General features: G+C 42.0%; 1 protein-coding gene across 1 annotated transcript; it reads right to left on the bottom strand.

Annotated features, from left to right (window-relative positions):
• Nucleotide 1: 1 nt before the first annotated feature.
• On the bottom strand, nt 2-15,005 carry LOC129122451 (glycerol-3-phosphate dehydrogenase [NAD(+)], cytoplasmic-like). The gene is given in 9 exon segments (XM_054636330.2): nt 2-2,101; nt 3,535-3,641; nt 3,791-4,024; nt 5,611-5,723; nt 7,381-7,519; nt 8,724-8,864; nt 10,733-10,910; nt 14,522-14,706; nt 14,709-15,005. Coding segments are annotated over 9 exon segments (1,476 nt in total). The 5' UTR covers nt 14,991-15,005; the 3' UTR covers nt 2-2,004.
• Nucleotides 15,006-15,392: the final 387 nt, after the last annotated feature.

Below are 15,392 nucleotides of genomic sequence, written 5' to 3'. Positions count from 1 at the left end.
CTGTATATTGATCACTTTATTAAACTGTTATTTGATACACTTTGAATGTAAAATATTCAATGTTATTATTAGCTCATACATGACTTATCAGAAATTCAGCCTGATGGTGAAGGAAGGAGGTTCCTGAATTCTCTATCCCATCCTCATGTATTTGATACTTCAAAACTGTGCAACGTGTAAGTACTTTTCCACTTCAAATTGAAGATCATAAATTCCCTGCTTTGTGGGAAGGATTTGGTCACATGATTTCCATTTCAGTGGCAGGAATGTTGGTGTTGCTCTGCAGAGCCCCAAGCTGTTAGCTGTGCCTGGAGTCTGAGCAGGAGGAGCTGAGCTACCCTTGCTGCTGTTCAGGAGGATCAGGGATGCTGCAGCCACTGGTTTTGGTACCCAAGCTAGCTTTGCTAGCTGTGAGACTGAGATTTTTTACAATATATTTGTAATTACAATACATTGTTATATATATATATTACTCTGGTAAATGTGAAAGACCTATAATTTCTCTAAAATTAGTTGAAATTATTTGATAATTAGCTCATTTTTTTTCTCTAAGCAATATGACAGCGAGTACATAGATTTAAAAAAACTTGCCTTCCTCTCTGCTATTTCAGAAAATCTGATAAAGCACAGCAAAAGTAGGTTACTCTTCCTTTTTTTTTTTTTTTTTGTCTTCTCTCAAAATAGGAGTATTTCAAAAGGGGATTAAAGCTTATAAAATGCGCCACTGTTCATTTTGTAGATGTTTTTAACTCTGAAAAACATCAGGTATGTAAAGTTACCCAAATACAGCTATTAGGTTAAAAAACTTCAATATTTCTAAAATTCACGCCACTGGTAGCACAATAAAAACCCCTGGTGTGAACCCAGTTTGTGTTTAAAATTCAGAAGCAGATGGGAGATCTCTCTCCTGGAGTGTAAGATGTGCTGCTTGAGCGGGATCAGGACACGACTCTGCAGTCTGGAAAGGAGCAGTGGAGTTCCAGGAATGCAGCCTGGTGTGAAATGCCAGTTTACAGGAGTTCTGTGCGTCTATAGCGGTCATCTCCATACAGGTATAAAAAGTCAAGTATCACAGAGAGTTTGTCACTGTTACTGGTTGCCCCCTCAAAATATCAGCATAAGTGCACAAGCTGCAAGCTGAGCCCTGGGTACATCTCTCTGTCAACTTCCACTTCCCCCCTCTCAGCTGGTTCAAATTAATGGTGAGGACTTGCTGAGAAAATCTGATGCTAACAAAATTGTCTTTGGTTATTTCAGATGGTTTTTTCTGTATTTTAAAGGAATACAGTAAATTTAATCAAGGTCAGATTACTATTGAGGGTTCCTAGTGTCCCAGATTTGAAACAAACAATACACCCATCCCAAACCCCTTCTCCTTTCCCCCACCCCTTAAACTGTTTTATTTATACATCTGATGAACATTCTTGTGTGTCTGAGTACAGTAATAGTACCTATTTTTCCAAAGAAGCTTCTACTGGGAAACTAAATCAAGGAAGGCCTAAGTGTCCCAAAATGCAAAATGTTATTTATGTTTGAGGGGAATTACAGAAATCTAGCATTTGTCCATGCAATTGCATCTAACTGCTCTTGGATTTTTTTTAAACTATGATTTATCTGTTTGAATGAGTTCTTTGATTTTTCTATGTGTTGTGCCATTCTAGAAGTAACTGTAGGCAAAACATTAAGTTTTATGTGAGCTATTTAGCTCTGTTGTAGAAATTACAAGGGGAACTGTTTTCAGTCAGCAAGAAAATAATTATAGGGAAATACCCACATTACTAACTCAAATGAAATAATGTTAAGTTTTACATTTGTTTCCTATTCCTTAGGTATAATGTTGAAATTAAAGGCAGATGTTTTTACCCCCAGGACAAGGGGAATTAAATACATTCTTTGTTGCTTTTACAGCAAGTGTCACACAACCTGCTTCTCTATTTCAATTGCTGTGGAGTGGACAGAAGTCCCAGGAAGGTGAGAATTCAGCCAGGTGAGGAGAAGGGATCTCTACATATGCTCTGGGTGGTTCTGCAGGCACATGATGAAATCTTGGATTGATCGACCCTCGTAGCAGATCTTGTAGATGGTCGTAAATAATGGAAACCTGAAAGAAGCATATAGGAATTAAAATAGTTTTTAAAGTTTATATGAAAATTTTTATTCCATTTTAATGGAAAGAATTTTTTGTTCTGTTGAAAGTGGAAAAATTTTTGTCTTTCTTTACAATATAATTTTAGCTTGGGGCTGCCTTTACTGGAAGACTACTGGGCGAAGAAGAGGAGCTAAAGAGGGGCAAATAATGGGTGTGACAGTACAGAAAAGCTGGTTTGGAAACAAAATACCTATTCAGTATTTTTTATTTAAAAACAATTTTGAATTGCATATCCTCTTTTCCTGCTGTGTGCAAAATGGATATATTATTTGCAGTCATTACTGATATCCAAAGGACTAAAAGAAATGGAAATGTCTAACGATTTTCTTTTCTTGGCTTAAAGGATTCTTTTCCTTTTACAAGCTGTCTTAGTCATTATGTGGTAAAAAATGAGTCCACTGAATGACTTGGAGCTGAGCATGTAACAAAGGGCAATTATAGGATAATTATTAGATCAAGCTGTGATTTAAACCTGCTGTCAAAATGAGCTTTCCTTTTCGCTCTCATTTTTGAAAGATATTGCTGCTTCAATCTTCTGTATCTGTTCCAATTTTAATAAGTTTTTAAGGATTCATTTAGCAGTGTTTGACTTCTCAGTACTGCTGATGTATGAGAGGAAATGGGATGGAGGGAAGTCTAGCTTTTTTGTGTAACTTGAGGCAAAGGTTTCAAATTATTTATAATCTTACATCATCCTAAGCAATTAGAGGTACTTTTTACCTTTACCTTTTTACCTTTGTGGCACTAAAGCATTGGTATCAGCACACATTACCTTTTCAGTGCATGTAAAAATCTTTGATTAGGAATATGACCCTGAAATTTGTACTGAGATAACCAAATTCAGGTTTGCAATGAGAGCAGGACTGCTGCAAGCTGCAATGCTGGTATACTGAGAACAAGAAACCTTCTGGCCCATGAATCATGTCTGCAAGATAATTCTATGTACAGCCTGAAATCTTATTTGGGGGATGGGGATGTCTGGGAGGCTTCTTTACATTATAATTTCTTTTGTTTCCTGTGTATGGGCCATTCACTTAAGGGTTGGTGATGATCTCTGTGGGTCCCTTCCAACTCAGAATATTCTGTGATTGTTTTCCCTGCTGTTCTAATATGTGATCTCACATTACTGTATTAGGCACTAACAGTATCCCATGAACCCACTCTCTATCTGTGACTTGTTTCTTCTAACAATGCTCAGCCCTTCTCCCATTCAACTGACCCTGGCAATGAGGAGTCAAGCCATGCTCTAGCAGGGGCCCACAATGTAGAAAGCTGTTGTTGCAGAAATGAGCAGATAATTTAAACACAAGTACAGTTAAGAAGGTTATAAATCACTCATAATTTGTTGTTGTTTTTGTTGTTTTTTTTAAACTCAAAGCACTTACTTATGGAGCAAATCCTTCTGTTTCAGAATTTTGTAGACTTCGGCTGAGGTCTGAGGACCTTGCAGCTTTTGTCCATTCAGCATCTCCTTTTCCAGCTCCTCAATGGACTGGAAGAGAGAAGACTGATTACTTGGGTCAGAGGGGATACTGCTGTGATACCAGCAGTTATCAAGAAGGTAAACAATTAATGATGCCTTTGTAAAACATGGAAGGACTTCTTCATGCGTTAGCGTAAAATATTTAAAATCCTCCTTACTTTTCCTGTGCGAGCAAAGGCTTCTGCTACTTTCCTGTTGCGTCCCCCGTAGCAGGTGGTGATGAGATCAGCCACCCCACAGCTTTCCAGAAAGGTGGCTATTGACACTGGTCCCTTGCAGAACATCTTGGCAAAGGCCACCATCTCCATGAGGCCCAGGCGTATCACTGCTGCCTTGGTGTTGTCGCCGAAACTCAGCCCATCGCAGAACCCCGCGCCCACCGCCACGATGTTCTGAAAATGGGCCAGTGCAAAACACAGGGGAGGGAAGGAAACAGTCAGCCAAGGTGTGCAGCTTACTAGCATGCACTGAGCTCCAAGGAAACAACTCTGTCTTCATCAGAACAAGGGTTAATTTCCAGTGGCCATGAGTTTATCTTATGAAGAAACGGGTCCGATAATGTTGAGCAAAAGTTGCTGGCATTTTTTAAGACTTTTCAGTATCTACTTTTACTCCCATGGGCAAAAACCAAAGCAGTGTTTTATACACTAATACTGCAATCACAGCATGTATGCAATTAGTGTTTTGTTTTCCTGCTAGTTCCAAGTTGGATCTTGCTGACCCTTCTGTTTAAGTATTTCAAATATCCCACACAGAGTCATACCTTTCTAGGTTTTTGTGGGTCTCTGATTTGAGCAGGCATGGATTCTAGGAAGATGCTATAGTAGAACAAATTTTGGGCTTACCTACAAATATTAGTAGAGCTGCCCTTGTCTACAGCTCTAAACAAATCTCTCAGGATCATAAACATCTTCACAAGTCCTCACCATTGTTTAGCATGCTTCCCTTCCCACCTTCCAATTCCCAGCTCCTAAATAAGTCCCTAAATAAATGTAGTTCAGTGTGTATGAGTAATCTGCCTCTTAGTGCTACCATTGGCATGTTTGCTCCAGACATCTATGTACCCTAGTACACATGTTTAATTTTTTTAGGGTTTTTTTAGCAGAGGCAAAACCAAACCAATGATTTTAAGAAGTGGGATGATTTATCATAAAACAGTAAAAAATTCTCCCATCTGTTCCTGCCCCACAGAGTTCTGCTCTGTGGCCAAAAGGAAAATTTGCAGTGTTTGGTTTTGTATGTCAAAAGATTTTATTTTTGTATGTGAAGTTAAACAGGACCAATTCTTTCCTCATCAGTCATCCACCTCCTCCATGGAAAAGTGAATTATTGAAGTATAAATGACTAAATGTATAAAGAAGTAAAAAGGATCACACGCTGAAGTCACTTTCAATTCACATAAAAGCAAACTCTCAATCTCACACTATTGTCCCCTCCTTGGAAATTTGGTGACTCTAATGTAATTTCTGGTTCCACCTGGGATCTCCATTTGGACATTGCTGAATGCCACACAGATGTGCTGCCAACACAGAGCATCACTTCTGACGTGAATTTTCTAGCAGGTTAGTATTTAAACCATGGACATAATTATTAGTGGAGCTAATCTATGTAGTGAGAGTCTTTGTTCCATGTGCTCACAACACGCAGACAAGAAAATGCAGTGGTCTAAACTCTGCTCTCAAAAACAGATGTGCCTCTGGTAAAATAAAGATAAAAATACAAGTATTTTTAAATGCTTTGCCTGCAGCTGCATTTTAAATAAATTTCCCCTTTTTGGGGGAATTTATTTCCCAGGTTGGAAAATTTATTTCCCAGGTTTATTTTCCAAGTTGGAAAACTGGCTCATGAATGATGCATCTTGTCTGCACTCATTCACTCACATGGTGACAGGACTCAAATTAGACCCCATAGCTTAAACAAGACTCAGGTGAGGTTAGAATTTGGTCCTAATAAGACATACTGGCTTGAAAACACTTACTTTTAAGGCTCCACAAAGCTCCACTGTATCGGTGTCAAGCACCACAGTAATCCTGAAATTGGGGGTCTGCATTAATTCTTTAAAGATTTCTCCTTGAGTTTCATTTTTGCATCCTGTGGGAAAGAAAGATGAAAGAGCTTTTACAATGTTGCAGAGTGCACACAATTCACCTGGAATAAGGTTCTAGGGACTGCTTCAGCTTTTGTGATCCCAGTCCCTAGGTGTTGCTAAACCAGAGATTTGTGCAACAACAGTTTCTGCTGCTGGATGCCAGTGTTAAGTGTAGGCAACACCTTGGCATTGATCAATATTGCTTAATGACACTTTAAAGGGCTTAAAGGCAGATACCCCCTAGTGAATCTTTCTGCTTGACAAAGCCTGTACAACCACAGACCTTACAAAAGACATTATTTACAAACTGCTTCCTACAGGACAATGGTATAATTTCTGCTTTGAAAATGTAAACCTGTGTCACTGCTAAGTAGTATCATGGGACACAAATTACTATTGCCCAGTTACAGGGGTAATAGTCCCAGTTACAGGTGGATCCACAGATGATGAAATTGAAGGTTGGCACTGCTAAAACCTTTTTCCTACCAACTCTACAGATGTCATGTATCATGTTGTTACAGTGTTCAGCCAAGGAGAGCCCTTAGTGCTAAAGGAACTGAGGTTTGCCTTGACCCAGAGAGCCCATGACCAGCTGGGCAAAGACCTCTGAATAGAGTTGCACTTGAGTTTTGTGCAAGATAGCTTGGTTTCCTTCAGGGTGAGCTCAGCTGTGAGTTTTACTACCTGGGGCACCACACTCTGGTAGCTGGGAGGTTTCTCACCATGTCATGAGAAACTTTAGGTTTGCTTTTTGTTCTTCACATACCAGTTCTCTTTGAGGTGGCTCTCTGTCTCTGGGCTGCATGGCTTTCCGTGGGGACAAAAATAAGGGACAAAGCTCTTTGCACAGTCATCATCACATCATGGCTTCAAACCAGGCCAGGAGAAGTTAAATTCCCCCCAAGAGAATTAATATAACTCAACTCTCCTAATCATGTCTAGTCCTATTTGTGCCTAGGTACTCTTTCAGTAACAAATGCCGAGCTGGTACACTTGCACCATTACTATAATATTTGCAAGGCAAAAGAACATGCTTGCAACACAATTTATTTTTCTTTTGCCTTTCCTAGCTATGGAAGGATGTTACTTTAATTTTGACTGGCTTTCAAAATGTCTGAGTTTTAAAAACTACTGGATGAACTTTCCAAATCAGGTCAGACTCAGTCCTGGGAGGATCTGAGGCCATGTCTTGGCAAGAAGTCCAAGTGGGAGAGAGGAACAGAATGTTACTGGGTTTTCTTTTCCAAACAAAGAAATTTTAAGATGAAGAAATACACCTCTGGGAGTGTGAGCACATAGGAGCTTCTGATTACACTTCTTTATCTAGAGTGCATTGTGTATCAGCTGCTGATGTACTCCATGTTGAGCTCTACAGACACAAAAGGTGGCTCTTGCCAACTCCTACAGAAACAGAATTAAACTGTGATATTTTCAGTGGATTAAATTAACTCTCAGCACTGAAATCCACTGTCAGTTTGAATCTGATTCTTTCAGCACCAAATTCTCTGGAAATAATCCTAGCTCCCTGAAGGAGCTCAGAAGGCACTGCTCCACTCAGGGACCACCTGGGACCAGTCACATCCCTCTGCTTCTTCCAGAGGTTATCCTGCCGCAGGTGACTTTAAACCCCAGCTCTAATTGGCTCTTTGCAATAGTTACCAATGGTGGTTTCACAGAACTTCTCATCAGCCACTTCTTTGGCTATGTTGGCCCCCATCAGCACACTGATCTCTATCTTCAGCTGCTCTCGAATGAGGTCAGAGATGAGCTTCAGGCCATCAGGACCCTCATCAATCCCCTGAAAAGAAGACAGTTAAAGCCAGGGTATTAGAATAGGAAATTGACAGCAGTAGAGCACTGGTAAAGCAGAAGGTGTTCTATTGCCTGCAGCTCTCTGGTTTGAATTTTTAAAAAAGGGTCTTGAAATCACCAGTGTTAGCCATTAATACAAATGCTCTGGGTTTGTACTTCGGTAGCTGCAAATTCAAGACAAACTCAGGGAGAAGGGGTGACAGTCAAGGTAATCCTGCAAGAGGCCTCACATCAAGTGCTGCTGTCCTGAGGCTTGCTTTCTTTGATGTTGTATTTTTCCTTTCAGTTAAATTTCTGTAGTATAGGAAAAGACATTTAAAACTAAGTCTATAAGAAATGGCTTTTTGCAAGATCTAAGTATAAATCAAAGTGCTTTTTGGGTGTTAAGGAGTATACTGAAGTGTCTTGGGGTTTTTAAGCTAAATTTGCAGAAATTTCCTTCCTCTCCCCCCTTCCTCTCTTCTCCTTACTGCTGCTTATGAGATAATTTCTATAGAGCGGAAGAGCTGGTATTGAAGTCCAAAAACTTGAATTACATTTATTTCATTACAACTTTAAGTGGGATATTTCCTGTAATGCAATCAAACAAAGAAGTGGTAAGACTACATTCCTATGCCTTGCCTCTGGCTTTTAGTTTGACATTCTCTTAAAATATTAATTCCTTTAAAGATTATGACAATCTGGTACCTCTCTAACCTTAAAAAGCAATTTCTCTGTTCATGCCAGATTGAAAATGCTTCAGTTTTGCAAAATCATTAGTGTTACTATGCCATTTTAATGCTGCCAAGAACAGCTTTAGCATGTACTTGGAAGAGGCACTTTGACTTGGAGTTCTCAGTTAGGAGTTAACTGAGGCTGTAGTCTCAGAGTATTTTTTCTGGCAGCAGTGCCAGCTTTATGCATCCCTTCCTCCGCCCATTTTCACCTCCATGCTGGTCCAAGTGGGAGCTGATCCAGGCTAAACATGACTGGCAAAAACAGATACTCTTAGCCTGGATAGGTTGCCCCATCCTTCCCTCTCCATAGTCACAAGAGTGAAGGGCTGGCAGAGCTGGGGAAGATTTACTTCTTGCAGAAAGAAATTCTCATGTTTATGCAGAGCATGCAGCTGAGGGCTGCAGCTGCTGTCCTTAAGTTGGAGCTGTTTATTTACTCCATATTGGCTGGGTACTGTGGACACAGCAACTTACCTTGATCAGGGAAATCCCAAATGTCCCAGGTTTTATCTGTCCTGCAATCTGCTCACAGATCCGTCCAATAAATTGATGTGGCAGAACAAACACTAAAATGTCTGCCCCGTTTGCTGCTTCAGCCACGTCTGGCACAGCCACCTGGGACAAGAGTGACAAACAAAATGAGCCCCAGGTAGGAATCCTCACTCCTTGCAAGACACCATCATGCCAAAGCCATGGCAAATGCAGTGCAAATGTCCTTCATTTTAACTGGCCCTGTGGCACAGCTGCCAGCTCTCCACACAAGCAGCTACAGATCTCTTCTGAAATATCCAAAGCAGCTGAACTGTTTTGGGGTTGGATTTTTTGTAATTTTTTAATAATTTAACCCTGTGTGGATAATCTGGGAAAGATTATATACTTCATAAATTTGTGGTGTGCTGGGAAGCCCCGTTGCTAGTTCAGCTTCTTGATCTGACTCCTGAAGATGGCTGACCAACCCCATATGATTCTTCTGGAATGAGTGGTAGCACTGGGAAGCACAGGACAAAAATGGAGTGGTGGGACAGAGGCTCTTCTAAAGTCTTTAGTTTCCATCCTTCAGCTGAGTTACTGAAGGATAAACTCTATCAAAAGACAGAGATTATTATCATCATCTTTGGGTGTGTCTTTGTTTTAAATATATAGTAATTTTCTCGAGTTACAAAACCTATACAACATGCTTAAAAACTGCCTAGCTGTATCTTTTTCCAAATGCTGGTGTTACTCAGAGCAACAATTCAAGCCAGGCTACAGAGGCAACAGCAGGTGAATTTGAGCCTGCTACAAGCAGTTTACAGTAGGAGCAAACAGCACTCTTGGATGCAGCCTTGGAGCATGCAGCCTTAAGCAAGTGGGACTCCCAGCAAGAAAACCAGAGCTGCTGCCAGCCAGGCTGCTTCTCTGGGAAAACAGTGAAGTGGGAGTAGGGCAGAGGCTGGCAGCACTGCACAGGCTGTGCTCCTGTCTCTCCAACATTCTGCAGAGCAATGCAAGGAAAAGCTCAGCTTGTTTTTCTTTTTTTTTTTTTTTCCCACAGTTGGAGAGGGTCCCTCTACTGCAACCAGCTGATTTTTGCTGGTGAAGCCTCAGGCTTTGCTCTAAACAGGATGAGACTGGCCTCAAGGGATGATGACAAAATCTGCTAGAGGGTTGTAAAAATAACAGTGACAAGTCAGTTGTAACCCAGGAGAACTGTGTGCCAAGTTCAAACACTAGGAGTGCAAATATGCAATCACAGCACAAAATGGAATACTAAATATAACCACTCCCCAAGCAAGGAGGCCCACCACATGCAACATTTTAATTTCCCTTTACAACTGCAACTGTTCCAAAAATGTGACACTACTCGCAAAGCAGCAGCATTTGGCAAAATCTTGAACAGCCAAACCCCCTCACCTCGCTTGCTTCAGTAGCAGTAAATTATCTAAGGTGATTAATTTAAGTAGAGATGTGTAACTTGGTATTTTAAATGTCCATGAAAATAAATACCTTCTATTTTTTGATGGAATTTAGAACTTTATTAACTACAGCTGTCCTGAAATCACCAATGAGCTGATAGCTCATTATTCACCTCCTTGTAAGCCACAGCTCTGCTTTTGATTTTTTTTTTCCCTGAAGAAAGGGGAACAGTAGCTTTGCCTGTTTGTCCAGAAGATGCTGTGGGTTTGAAATAGCTCTGTGTAGACAGATCTCTGCCTGCCATTTCTAGACTTGTTTTGATTTCTGCCAGGGAGGAGGATGGTGTGATACCAGCACAGACACAGTTGGTGTTTGAAGTTGCTCCTGACATACAAGGCAAGCAGAAATCACAGAACTGAATTATATTCCAGGGAGTTATAATGGAGTGAGTTAGATGGCAAACCAGAACAAAACAGTGAATTGCTTCCTAATTTTTTTTGCAGACATTGCCTCCCTTATTAAAAAAAAATAAATATATATATACGTATATATACAAATTCAGTTTTTTAATTTTTTTTTCAACTTACCACATTGTGGGGTATCTTATACCCAGGCAGATATTTAACATTTTCATGTTCCTGGTTGATGATTTCTGAGAGTTTTCTTCCATTAATGATCTCTTCAAATACCCACATCTTGACAGTGGGATCAAATCTGTTTGACTTCTGGACATTTTTGCCAATGATTCTTGCTATGGCTGATCCCCTTTAAATTAAAATAAAATAAAATAACTAAAAGGGGAAAAGTACTTTCATTCTGAATTGAAAACACTAGTTACTTTAAACATCATAACTCATAAAAAGCCTGTGCTATAAAGCTGTCTAGGTGCTTGCAACATTTATCAGAAAGCTTTATCCCCTACCCTCCATCAAGAGCCCCTCAAGTTTAAGAACAGAGGAAGTAGAACAGTGGAAAAAAAGTACCATCAGTAACACTAAAAATACATTATCTGAGATTAAAATCTCTTATGGTCCTCAGATAATTCAGGTTTTTATCAAGATCAATAAATGTAAAATAATCCAGGTGGTAAATAAGTGCTGAGCAACCTTGCTGTGACAGTCTTGGTGCATCTCATGTAAAATAGATGCATCCCACTTTCCTATCCGTAACCAAACAGTTACAATAATGATTTACATAAGAGCTAAATGATCAGAAAAAAAACCAAACAACCCTTCAATCTGGTGGTTTCTCTTTACTTATTGTTCTAATTATCACTGTAACAAGACCTGTAATACTTGCAGCCTGAGGATATTTTAACCATCCAGTTTACTCATCTTGAGTCATGCTGAGCATTTTTAATTTCAGGTCAGACAATAATTTTATTCCCCCATCATCACTGCAGCCTTGCAAATGCTCACATGGCAAGGGAGAATTAGAAACCTCACAGAAATATTGTTTAATGAACTTAAAATTATTAGGGAAAGAGGGTGATTATTTTTACTGCTCTCTTCTCTCCATTTTAATGCTACTTTAATCTCTCAAGTATTGGCCACTACATTAACACGAGTGAAAGAAACTCCAGTTGCAGCACTCTTGTCCTCTGGCCCACTTGTAACAAGGAGCATGAATAGGATTTATCTGTGGTGTGTGTTCTGGAACTGATAATGTTCTTGGGGATATCAAAGTCCAGGTAGGTCTGTGCTGTTAATGATTCAAAGGGAAACTGCATTGTAACTGACCCTCCTTGGTTCACCCATATTTTTCATGTAACCGGTTTGCATAAGGTTAAATTGCTTAATAACTAATAAGCTTAATAACTAATAAGGTCTTATTAATAGGTAATTAAGGTCTTAATTTTTAATGATAAAGAAATCCTGCTGAGATCACCTTTCACTTCACTCAGTGTTGATTATATGCTATATCCTGAGCTGCTGTAGTGCTTTTTAAATTTAGTTACTTCATTTGGGGCTTTTTGGTTGGTTTGTGGTTTTTGTTTTGGGGGTTTGTTTTATTTTGTAAGGGATGATTTGGTTTGGTCCTTTACAATATTTAGGGAAGTGTTTTAAGGGTGAACCTTTCCCATAAGAGTTCTGCTGTTTTGAAAGAAAGGTATGCAGTTATATCATATTTTCGTATTATTTCTAAAATTGCTTATATTCTGATTCTCTTGCCCTGCTATCAATAGAGGATACACTCAAAGCTTGAGCTGAGGATGAATTTTGGCTCCACACACGAAACATGTTTTAACAAGAAAAAGGTTGTTGTTTTTTTTTTTTTTAATAAACTTTAGATATAAATCTATTGTTCAGGTTGTCCAGCACAACCTGGATGATGAACTGATACATCAATCCTACCCATAAAAATAACTTTTTTAGCTAAGTACCAAGAACATACAATTTTCTGTTGAAAGATGCAGACTCCAGCTCTAATCCCTGAAATCCTGAATGGGACTTGCAACTCTCAGTAGATAAACACAAACCCTCCTGCACCCACTGGCAACCACAAAATGCTGTGCAGCACTTGCTTTGCTCAACCATATCACTCATGAGCCTCCTGGCAGTGTTGACTTAGCAAGTCCCCGTGACCTGCTGAACTTCTGCAGCTGACATGAGCTTTTGCAACATTGCTGTGTCACGTGTCAGCCACAATTCTGAGCTGCAGGAAAGCCTCAAGAGCACGGATCTGAACTGCTGGCCAAATATTTATGAGGAACATAAGAAAAAAAAATGTTTGCCAAAGGTAAATGTATTTCCCTGTAGCACTAAAACAACCTGTTCTGCCACCAAGGCTATGAATAAATGTTACTCATACATCAGGGCACAATGCTTATGTCCTCCCTGAGGATTTTAGAGTTGGTGTATATGGTAGGAAGCAAGAGATGGGCCCAGGCAGACAGGCAGAATGGGTAAGTAGATGGTATTGAATGGGCTGGGGTCTCAGTATCTCTGTAGTATAGCTCAAGTTTGTACATGTGGAAAACCAGGGAATTTCCTCGAATACGGATCTGAATACAACTAAGTGACTTCAAATGATGTCTCGTGGGAAGGTGGACAGCCTGGGAAAAGCAGGAGGTCCCTGCTTGAGGTTGCAGCAAGGGAATGATGAAGTTTGTGACTGTGAGCTGACCAAAGGTAAAAAAGTTGCCTTCCAAACATGCAGTCATGGCTGTTGAGGGCTTGGAAGAGACAATGAGCTGTTACCTGCACAGGCAAGCGAGGGAAGAGAAAGTGGCAGGGAGAGGGATGCTTTCCCTGAAAAAACATGTGAAAGCAGCAGTTGAGGAAACAAATGATGGGGCTAGAGAAAGCCAGAAGTGTGACAATGAGGTCCAGAAGACTTGGCTGTGCAATTCCATGTGAAAGGCTGTGAGATGTCATGCACAAAGAAAATGCATTGCAGGCAGTGGACTGTTTTTACAAGGCAGGAAGGCAGAGAGCTGTGCTTTAACTCTGTTGTGTTCTCAGCAGCTCACAAGCAACCACTCCCTCACTTACTGACTCTTCTGGCATTACTTCCACTTAGCTGTCAGGTATTTTTAAAATCTCAAGGAGCTTGCTCTCCTTGTACAAAAACAATCACCAGAACCTGGAGGCTAGGTTTGCTAATCCCAAATGCATGCACATGCATGTTGGTCTGTTTGTTTGTGCTCATTGTACAGAAAGCATAAAAAGAGTAAGATGCTAAGTCCTCTGAGATGGATCTACTGATCTTACTGGGATCTGTCAGACTCGAGGAGCTCTGGAGACTCATGCTTTTATCCAGGCTGGAAAGGACCGAGCAGTAGCAAACATATTCTTAAGAATGAGGATAAATGGGAGACCTGAACACAATGCTGTGTCCACACCAAGAAGCAAAAGGACACGCTGAGGAGGATGGAAGTGAAAGGTGCCAATACCTCGTGGCTTTAAATGAAGCCTGTGCCCCGTTTCCTTCAGAGCAACACAAACAGCATCACCACCCTTCACACTGCTGAATGCTTCGATTTGAACTGCCGGGGCCCTGCAGCAGGCACACACAGCGACAGCTGCAGCTCCGGGCCTCTCTGGATTCTGTCGCCAGGCTTTGAGCGGTTCACACACCTGGGATGATGCTTTTCCAGTTCTCATTGACCGGTGCATCTCTCGGCACCGATGGTCCCTGCCCAGGAGCCCAGAACGGCGGCAGGACGGGGCCGGGGTCGCCGTTTCAGGACCATGGAGACTCCCCTGGCCCCCGGCCCCGCCGCTCCCCGTACCGCACCTGTTGCGGAGCCCCCGCCCGCCGCGGGGGGAGGAAAAACCGAGGAAAGAACGGGGGAAGGAGGAGGAAAAGGGAAAAACGTGAGGAAAAAAAGGGAGGAGGACAAAGGGAGAGCCCCCCCGCGCTGCGGCACTCACCAGTTCCCCGAGCCGACGATGCAGACGCGGAGCGGCGACATCCTGCGGGCTGCGTCCCGCCCGCGGGGCTCGGCTCGGCTCGGCGGGCTCGCTCCGTCCCTCCCGGCCGCCAGCACCGCCCCTGGCGCCCGGCCCGGCCCCCGGCGATGCGGGAGCGACGGGCGGCGGCCCCGGGGCAGCGCCGGCTCCTCCCCGGCCCCGCCCGCGGCCCCGGCGGATGCTCTGCCCGGGCCGGTCCTCTCGGCTGCGAGCGGGGGGATTCAGGGCCCTGGAAGGAGGAATGGGGAAAATGCTGCCTTCTCCGAAATGTACGGGGATAGGGACCTGCGTGGGGAAAGCGGGAAGCCCTGCGCTTCTCGTGGGGCGGGACCTTCCTGCCCACCGGCAGAACCCAAGGTTTCGGTAGGGTGGGTAACGGGGCAGAGTGTGGTAGAGGGACAGCTGGGCTCTTCGGGACAGTGAGAGACATCTCGAGGTCCCACCTGCCCTGCCCCACAAAGAGCAATGGTTTAAATCCTTCAGTCACATTAGGAACACACCAAGAAAAGGCTATGAGTGCATTAGCAGCCAAATTCAGCTGATAAACCCTGAACTACATCACAGCTCTTAATATGGGACATCAAATACAAGTTGTCTGCTGGGAAGAACAAAAAGGAGTGTTGGTCCTTTTCTCCTACATTGTTTAATCATGCATAACACCCTACAAATAACCACATTTTACCTCTCAGCCTTCTAGTACACCCTGTCTCCTCTTCAAAGCATCCTTCTCTCATTTTTTGAGCCAAAGGACTGCATTTGCCACCTCTCCTGCTCTTGCACTCCCGCTTCCCCTCATCCTGCCATGTCAGGGTTTCTGCCTCTGTAGGCTCAG

This window comes from Agelaius phoeniceus, chromosome 7 (assembly GCF_051311805.1).
Source record: "Agelaius phoeniceus isolate bAgePho1 chromosome 7, bAgePho1.hap1, whole genome shotgun sequence".
NCBI classification, from domain to species: Eukaryota; Metazoa; Chordata; class Aves; order Passeriformes; family Icteridae; genus Agelaius; species Agelaius phoeniceus.
Note: the sequence above shows the minus strand (reverse complement) of the source record. Positions and strands in the feature narration are given on the sequence as shown.